Source organism: Oratosquilla oratoria, chromosome 39, assembly GCF_046742065.1.
Source record: "Oratosquilla oratoria isolate Oo_2021 chromosome 39, ASM4674206v1, whole genome shotgun sequence".
Lineage (NCBI taxonomy): Eukaryota > Metazoa > Arthropoda > Malacostraca > Stomatopoda > Squillidae > Oratosquilla > Oratosquilla oratoria.
In genome coordinates, this window is record NC_134815.1 from 46,721,754 (window position 1) to 46,731,753 (window position 10,000).

General features: G+C 36.9%; 1 protein-coding gene across 2 annotated transcripts in view; it reads left to right on the forward strand.

The window, feature by feature from the left end:
• Window positions 1–10,000, forward strand: part of LOC143020399 (uncharacterized) — a 466,948-nt gene that overhangs the window by 430,009 nt on the left and 26,939 nt on the right. For both annotated transcript variants that reach the window (XM_076176822.1, XM_076176821.1), the window contains exons 3-4: window positions 1,998–2,090; window positions 7,693–7,894. In XM_076176822.1, coding sequence (XP_076032937.1) covers window positions 1,998–2,090; window positions 7,693–7,894 — 295 coding nt within the window. The remainder of the gene's footprint in view (window positions 1–1,997; window positions 2,091–7,692; window positions 7,895–10,000) is intronic.

Below are 10,000 nucleotides of genomic sequence, written 5' to 3' on the forward strand. Positions count from 1 at the left end.
AGTACGGTTCTCATACGTCTAACACCTAAAACGTATTTTGCCTATCCTCCTGTACTCCTTTTAAGTCCTCCTGGGTTTTCTAGCTTTCAGGTTTATCTTTTGTGCGTCACTTTATCAAAAGTTTTCTCCAAATCCAGGCTCACACAATATAACCATCCCTCTCTTACGCAACACACCAACCTTACTCGAATAAAAAATTAACATGAAATATATGGTAACTGATTTTTGTGAAACTATTGCATCTAGTGACCATAGTCTGATTAAGTTTAAGCTACATAATATTTTCTTAATTAGATTGCTGCATATCTGTAATACTTAATTTGAGAAAATATTATTTTACTTGATTATGACAAGAACTTCAGCTCATAGAATGAACGTCAAGATCAGATGAAAAAACAGTGGAAGAGACGTAGAAAGTTTTTCAAAACATACTTGAAATATCTATAATTAGTCTCGTCCAAAGTGGTTTGTTAAAGAAACAATTTTACTTATTATGAAATACAGTTATAGGATATATAAACACTTTGAATCCCTCTAATGACTATCAGATATATAGTTAGCCAGAGGAATTTGAAGCTAATCATGTAAGATACGAGTAAGTGACAGTTAAAAATGAAAAATACGAGTAAATGTCAAGTAAATTGTTAAGAATTCTACAGTTATATTAGAGAGACCGAAAGAGAGCAAGTTGGATAAGGGAGCAGAGTAAAGTGAATGATATTGTAGAGGCGGTAAAAGAGAGGAAGTGGAACTGGGTAGGTAAGTTAGTGCGAACGACTGATGAGCATGGAGCAAGTGTTACTGAGTGGACGCCGCGAGATGGGAAGCGTGGAAGAGAGACCAGACAGGAGGTGGAGAGATGAGATTGAGAAGTTTGTAGGAGTGACGTGGCAGAGGATGGCGCAGTCGTGTGAATCATGAAATGCTATAAAGGAGGCCTTTGTTCAGCAGTGGACTCAGGATGGTTGATTTGATTGACTGATATATATATATATATATATATATATATATATATATATATATATATATATATATATATATATGTATATATAAAATGTATGTATGTATAAAACAAGGGAATACAATATCCCCACAGGAAAGTAACAGAGGGCATGTTCGCGCCAGTATACGTATGCATATTCATATGAAGGTATCATGGCACAGCAGAGGTAATTTACATGGCCAGGTTCGTCTGCCAGTGATCGAATTCTTTAAATAACAAATTTCTTTTAATATTGACAAATGAAAGGTAACGTCGTTCCAACGTATAACCAAGAAAGTAACTGTTTCTTGCATTGCCAGTGTCAAAGAGATCGGTTCCACCCTCCCATACCTTCAATAGCTGTGAATACACAATCGTAGACACAGAAGCGGTACCTATTTCCTCATTCGCAAAACATTTGCAGATATTTGGAAATGTTCTGATACAGATTTCATGGCCGGACTTGACCTCCGAGTGAGACGACTTGGATTAACACTAGGTCTCATGCTTTCTGGACTTACTGGTTTGGGCTGAGAAGACTTTGAGACTACCAAGTTTTTACGTATCTTACATAATTCATAATAATTTTCAATCATGTGTGCTCGATGACTGCGGTACATATTTACCTGATTATTTGTGGAGCTGATACTAAACGCTGACGTTGGGGCTTTGTGATACGAGTGAGGAGACTTTTCCTTAAGATATCACCACTTCTGGTTCCTTTGTTCTTTTGAGATGCTTAACCATAATTTCATGTTTTTGGTGTTTCATTTTTTTTTTTTTTCAACTTCGCCATGTGCTCCATGAAAACCTTGAGTATGTCTCATCGTGTAGTCATCTACGGTGAAAAGAATAGGTGGATTACCATCTAATTTATCGAAATATAAGCTTAGGTTTTGATTAACTATAGACAATGTAATGGGTAGTGTTTTGGTTGCTGTACAGATTCTTGAATGTTTTTTTTCTTTGTATCTCCTTACATCATTTTTAATAACGAGTTTTTCTCTCTTTGCAGTGCGTAATATGTGTTAACGCCAAGGCCACCATGCAGACCTTCCCCTGTGGTCATCGGGTCGTCTGTAGGAAATGCTTCGTCAAAACCATTCAGGTAAGTAGTCGTACGGTCTCAGAAGGCTGTACTATGTAAAATAAGGGACGCCTGCCGGTGTTATACCAGGCTTTGATTTCGAACAAGCAATAGTTTGGTTCTTTAAATTATTAGCCCTAATTCAAAACTAGGATCCTATAATGTGTTCAAGGATAGAAGCGCTAGGTGATTATTTTTGGTGCATGTTCTCATCACAAACAAGCATTCAGCTTTAATCTATCGCCAAGTGACCAAACGCCAGGCGTTCGGTTTTTATCAAGCGGCCCAGAGCCCCAAATCTGTTAGGCCGGTGTCACACTGTCCAGCGGCTTGTTGTTGGCCATAGCAGTCTCTCTTATGAGTCACAGGACTCGAAAGTTTGTGATAGTATTTTAACCAGGGAAAGATGATGGTTGTTCTGGCTGTCGCCAGGTGATTTTACTGAGATAATTAGACTTGCCTCTCATCTGGCCGCATCCGGCGCCGCCACGTAGTGTGACATTATAGTTCAATGTGAACAGATGAGATCTGAATCTGTTGAATTTCCTTATTGTTGTGATGTACTTTAAAGATTTTGCCTAAAAAAGACAGACTTGAAAGGGTTCTCAATCAATCAGGTTAAACATTAAATAAAAGAGGTTTTGAATAGCTTAATCTGAATTCGAAGGCATTTTGTACTTACCTAGGATTAAGTAGGTAAAAGTAATAAAGGCAGACCCACACAATTGCGTGTTGCGTGGTCATTAACTTATACCCTAATATTTTATCCTGGCAAAGGTAAATCTTATATAGGTTAGGAAAAGATGACACTAGAAAAGTATCATTGTAGTAAGATAATCGATAGTGGCTCAAAGTGGTATCGTTACATCGACGGCTGTTTAATAGTTACGCACAAAAATACTAATACAGACATACTTTTACAAAAACTGAATGAGGTCCATAATAAGATACAGTTCACTTTATGAAAAGAAATAGACGGATCTTTACCATTTCTAGACACAGTCATTATTAGAACGGATGAAAGCGTGAAATTTAAGGTATACAGGAAGCCTAGTACCGTTTTGAAATAAAAATGAAACAAATAGACTTTTCGTAACAATGTAATTTTTACATGAAAGCCTGTACTGTAATCTACTTTTCAACATAATTACGAAATCATCTGACCGTGTTTAAGTTTGTGAGTATTTGAAATGCCTCCTCTGATTGAGAATGCCGCCGACTGTGAAATACGCGCTGTGATTCGTTTTCTTACTGCTAAAGACGTGAAAGCGGCTAAAATTCATCGTCAGATCAGTGAAGTGTATGGGAAAAACATTATAGGTGATAGAATGGTGCGGAAATGGGTGAGAGATTTTAAAGATGTCCGTACAAATGTGCATGATGAGGAACGAAGTGGACGACCTTCACTCATTACTGATGGTTTGGTGCACATTTGTACTTTCTGCGCTTAATATTGGCTGGACGAAGGGGTGGTTTCCTTCTTGCAACCTTGCCATAGTATCCCACCTTGTGGAGATACCTGACAGCTGTTCTGAGACTGACATTAGCTTGTGCTGCTATGTTAGATGCCTTGCAACGTGGATCTTCTTCGACATTTCTTTTGACAAGACGCAAAGTTCTTTCTGAGGGCCAGAGATGACCTGAATTAGGTTTTGTGCACTTCTTGCCCTCTGGCAAATTGTACGATCACTCTATTAACAGTAGAAAGGGGTATTGATAGATTTTCAGATATTTTGCGTTGACTAAGTCCACCTTCATGTTGACCCACAATACGACCTCGCTGAAATTCAGATAGGTCTACTGCTCCTTTGGTTCGTGGCATGCTTTATTAATCTTGTATGTAATCTGAAACATAAATCTAAGTAGGTATAACATAGATAAATTTGAATAACATTAAGCATTATATGTACATATGTGTGTGTATATATATATATATATATATATATAATATATGTTTATATTTTCGTATACAAAATTATAACACGACAAAACTAAGTTGGAGACGTTAAGTACATTCGTGTATTACATCCTCAGAGAAAGTGGCAAAGGCGTAAGTGTTGTGGTAAGACATCAAAGAGGAACACGGACAGAAGGAAATAAATTGGGGTGGATGCCCAGGAAAGGGGTGTGGAGAGATACGCCGAGCCAAGTTCCTTCACTTAACTTGTTTATAACTATGTTAGTCGAGTGGCTATTTCTTAATTGATTTGACCAAAATATTACCACGCTTGAAATAAATGTAACTTATATTCAGACCTTTAGTATAAATGATTGAGATCAAAATTGATTGAATAACGTTTATCTCAAGCAAAATTATTTGGCCTAGCTAAGACTTTAGCTTTTGCCTAATCGATGCATTTTTTTTTTCTTTTTTTTAATGTTGGAATATATCATTGTTTTCTTGGGTAATCCTGACACTAATTTGGATTTTTTATTTTATTATTATTATTATTTTTTTTTATGTAAAGCATATTACGATCCCTAGCCTATGTAGGCCGCATGAGGCGTGAGTGGGTATACAATGATTCCGACGTCGGCGTTTTGATCATATTTATTTTGTAGTTGTAGCTGAGTGACCCACGAAACATGTGAACCGGTTTGATCACGTTTTCTGTGTTTATTATTACTCAGAGTGAAAGAGAACGAGTAATACAGTAGTGACTATATATTTTATAGCGCAGGTAGTGTGATGCATCGTACATTAGGCATCTGATGCTGCGTGCTAGAATTTCATTTGTATTTGAAGAGGCTAAAAAAAATGGGGAAACATGAATACTAGGGTTTCTCAACATAAATATAGTGTTAGAACTACCGAAGAAATCAATGTTTTATTCCAGCATAAAAACATTGTCACCATACTGATTTAACAAGAGCTAAAGTCTTAACCAGGTCAAAATGTATCTTTGAGAGAAACGTGATTGAATCATGTGTTCCATGGTCTCCTAACGAAGGAAAGCACGCAGCTACTGATCTCTAAAAACAAAGAGTATGAAGATAGCGATAAAAAAAAGATAAAGATACATTACTGTGGCGAATCGAGAGAGGATGAAGTTTATTAGAAAAGAAAGAAGAGTTGATAAGTCAGACTCTACTGTTACTTGGGCAGGGGTTCTGAGTGAAACCAGAAACAAACGAACGACTCTGACGTCATATCGCCGCGACGGTGTGTGGCATGGATGTAGGATTCCGATAGGTTTTCATTGTTTAGAAGCGAAACCGCGCACACGAACGTCTGTAGCGAGCGTGTGTGAGGCTTCGTTTCTAAACAATGGACACCTATGGGAAGCCACAAACTAGCCACACACCGACGCGACGCAGCGATGTGGCGCCACAAAGTCGCTCGTGAATAAGTTCCCTGTACAGACTTGCGAGCAGAGTTGGGGTTGTAAGGTTTTGGGGGCGGCGCTGAACCCATGCTATCATTAGAGTTGTTCTGACAATAGTTGAGGTATAAGTTTTTCACCTGATTTTTTACTAGTAAAGGATATATTAAGAATGTTTAGTAGTTCCAGAGGGAAATGTTTGTCTCGTTTAAGAAAATGGGATATCTCTGAGGTAACTTATGTCGAATGGGCAGATGGAGATATTATGTCTTGATAGTGTTGAGTGACACAAGGCTTCCTCTGCCTAATCAGGAGTTCTGCAATGATCTTTCTAAAATAATGGAACTCAGTTTGGGAACGACGCCTGAGGGATGAAATATGAAAATATAGATCAGTGTCATCAGCATGAAAATTCATAGAGTGTGTGACCAAGTAAGTAATTCATGAATAGGAAGATAAGAGTAAGCGATAGAACCGAACCCAGTGGGACGCCAAAGATTATAGCCACGAAAAAAAAGACCAGTGACCGCATACAACTGTAGCTATAGAACAACTAGAAAGAAAACCAGAAAAAAATGGAGCATAGAGTGATAGATGTTGTTTGAGGGTAGCTTATGAATCAAAGTCAATGGTTTGTGCCAAATAATCAACTGGTATTGATATCAAATCAAGTAACGTAGGTGTCGTAACACACGAATAAAATAAAACTTAAACCCACTCTCGGAGAAAGATAAGCTGAGATACAAAGTAAACCGTATATTTCGACCACTGACTGTGGTCCTCTTCCTAACTGCTGAAGAGGACCACAGTCAGTGGTCGAAATATACGGTTTACTCTGTATCTCAGCTTATCTTTCTCCGAGAGTGGGTTTAAGTTTTATGGTATTGATATGTTAAGTGTAACAGTTTTAACTTTCGTTAAAGTCACCCGTAAGAGTCATTCAGAAATGTTTTATCTTCCAATAAAGCGTCTTTAACGAAGCGATACTGACGATCAGAGAAAAAATATGTAATATTCCTATAAGGACAGATGTGTAAGACTTAGATAATCAGGAAGTTAGAATTATAGCACGGTAATTGAAATGCTAAGAGTGGTCATATTTCTTCGGAATAGGTTAAATGTAGGTATGCTTCCAGTATAACGGAATGAGCAAGTTGATAGACAAACGAAACATATTACCTATTTAGGGAGTCAGCGCAGAGGCACAGCTTAATACAATAATCCTATTTATGGTGAAGACCAGATAGATAAAATATAAAACCCTTGAAAAATCAAATAGAGAGAAAGAGCGAGGCAGATGAAGCATTTTTGGGAGGAACAGCGCCAAAACCTCTAATATAGTTTTGGTTAAAGCCTTAGCAAAGAGTTCAGCTCTGTAATCGGAAGATGGCAATACAGTAAAAGTCTTTGGAAATGTTGTCTGGTCGGTTTCAGAAACTGTCTGAATACTGAAAGAATAATTTTCTGTTGTTTTTCATTTATTGTACGTGTTTTAGTTGAGCGATTCGAGGTAGAAGTAAATAGTTTATGATTCTCTAAAATTTGAAGGGTATGGTATCAATTATTGGCTTTGTCTATATTTTGCATAGCGCGAGAACAAGAGCGAAGAGACGTATAACTCTATACCCAAAATAACCACACTGTACAGTCATTGAGGGACCAAGAGTATAAAAGCAGTAATCATTCTAAGGAAAATAAAAGAAATAATGCCTCATATACTCCCAGACTGTGACGCAAAAGGGAATGTCAAAGAAATAGTGAAAAACAGATGCATTCACAGGATTTAGTCTGTGACTGGAGGTTAACAGTCTAAAGGACGGTTAGGGTACTGAACTGTCTCTTCAAAATCAAAGCTAGTTCACCAACTGGATCACCAAATGAGAAAATTCAAAGCTGGTGGCAAATATTGAAATCTCGTGATATAGAAATTTTATAGAAAGAGGAGTGGGATAGAATACGTTCCATCAAGTAAATTAGGTACTCGAGGAAATCTTGATAATCTTTGAACCTACATAAAATATCTATTAAATGTCTTTCTTAATATCATACAATACACAAACGACATTTCGACCTACGCAAATTCAAGAATCACTAATTAATTACTGGAACCACGTAACACCTTTCTTTGACTCCTGTAGGTGGCGGTGAGCCAGCGATTGCTGCCCCTCCGTTGCGTGGTCTGCTTGTTAAATGTCTTTCTCGATATCATACAATACACAAACGACATTTCGACCTACGCAAATTCAAGAATCACTAATAAATTACTGAAACCACTTAACACCTTTCTTTGACTCCTTCAGGTGGCGGTGAGCCAGCGATTGCTGCCCCTCCGTTGCGTGGTCTGCCGCGCCAAAATCTTACGCCTTCGTCAGTCAAGAGACTCGCCCTTCCCGACGTCTGTCTCACAGTATTCGATGTCCTCGATGGCCAGCGGGAGGGTCGGCGCAATGCCGGCCTCCTCTTCCCTCTATTCCATTGGATCGGGATCATCCGGGCTGTCAGGTAGGTAGCCTGTTCAGGGCCTGACTCATCAAAGTTAGGTTCTTAAATGTACTGGTTCTGTATAACTAGGCAGATATCTTGATGCAGGGTTCTGTTTATAAAACACGTATTCCTACACGAGCAGTTTCATTCTTACAGCAACGTGGACACACATGGTCCCTAAACAAACTTACATCAAACACACTTAAATACATGCGTTCGAGAGTATGCGATTATGTACACAAGGAGAAAAACAAACAAATTTAAGGTCCATACATATGCTCATGTTCAAATGTGCATACACGCACGCACGTACAATTACAAACACACGCACACGCACACACACACACATTCATATACATATATATATGCAAAGTAGACCACTTGGAAAAAAGAAACTAACGAAGCAGAGCGCTTTCGTATATTACATCTTCAGTGCAACAAGTACAAGATGTAATATACGAAAGCGCTCTGCTTCGTTAGTTTCTTTTTTACAAGTGGTCTACTTTGCATAAGTGAACACACGTACCCGTGTTCTTATTAGCACACACACACACACACACACACACACACACACACACACACACACACACACACACACACTATATATATATATATATATATATATATATATATACATACACATGTACACATATACAGACACACATACACAAGAGCAAAAGGAAACGAGAAAAAAATCAGATTTTAGACTGGAAGTTAAAACAATTATATTGGAAAAAGTAAAGAGAATGTATGTAGCTAATACTTCAAGATAATTAGAATTTGCATATGTAAATGTTCATGGTTATCATCATGTTTGAAATAAATAATAACCTATTAGAAAATTAATCGATGCTAATGGCATAATGAAAGATACAACGTGTTCGCAGATAATACAAAAATAATGAGGAAAGTGAAAAATGAGGACTGTAAGCTGCTGCAAATATATATATATATATATATATATATATATATATATATGTATATATATGTATATATATATGTATATATATATATATATGTATATGTATATATATATATATATATGTATATATATGTATATATATATATATATACAGAATATGTATATATGTATATATATATATATATATATATATATATATATATATATATATATATATATATATACTATATTCGCGTGGAGCCAAGACTGGAAAATGCTTTCAATAAAAAAAAAAAAAAAAGTGAAGTTGCAAATAGCTTTAAATAACCATCTTCGAACTACTCCTTATAGGCCGAATTCATTAGAAAGGCAAAAGAGGAGAAAAAAAAATTGATAAAAGACAATCTCTCACCTTACAGACATATCAATAGGGAGAGACATCTGGACTTTTTTTTACTCTATGAATAAAGAGATGTTAAAACTCATAGAAACCCTGATCCGTTTAAAACAAGAATATTCGACAGCGGTATGGTTCCCACGATGTGAAGGATATAATCAAGATCGACAGAGTACAAAGGGCAGCAAATAAGCTGGTTCCAACCCTTGCAGATAAATCATATGAGGAGAGACAAAAAGCTTTGGATCTGCCTACGTTGAAATGTCAAGGACAAAGAGATGATACGATTACAGTTTGAGTTCGCCAAAGGAGATAGGCTATATAAATAAAAGAGATGTCTTGGATAGAGATGATAGGGCTTTAAGAGGTTATGAAAATGAATTAAGAACGACTAAATGTTGATGTGAAGAAATACATTTTTCCATACAGATGCATAAATATTTGGAATAACTTAGCTGATATACCCCAAGCTGAAACAGTACATGAATTGAAATCTAAACATGGTAATTGGAACACATTGATATAGAACAAGCTAGAACCATTCATGAATTTAAAGCTGGGTATGGTAAAATGGATAGTAAGAGGAAGGACCTCACGGGCGATGAATGGAATAAACTTAGTAACCATGTAGTAAGCGCTGAAACTATCAGTTGTTTTAAGAAACGATTAGACAACTTTATGGATGGGGATGGCAGGTGGTGATGGGTACGGAGCTGCCTAGTGTAGGCCTTATGGTCTCTTGCAGTCTCCTTTATTCTTATGTTCTTATGTTCCATTCTTGCATACTACAATAACATGAACGCAAATATGTAAAAACAGAGACCTA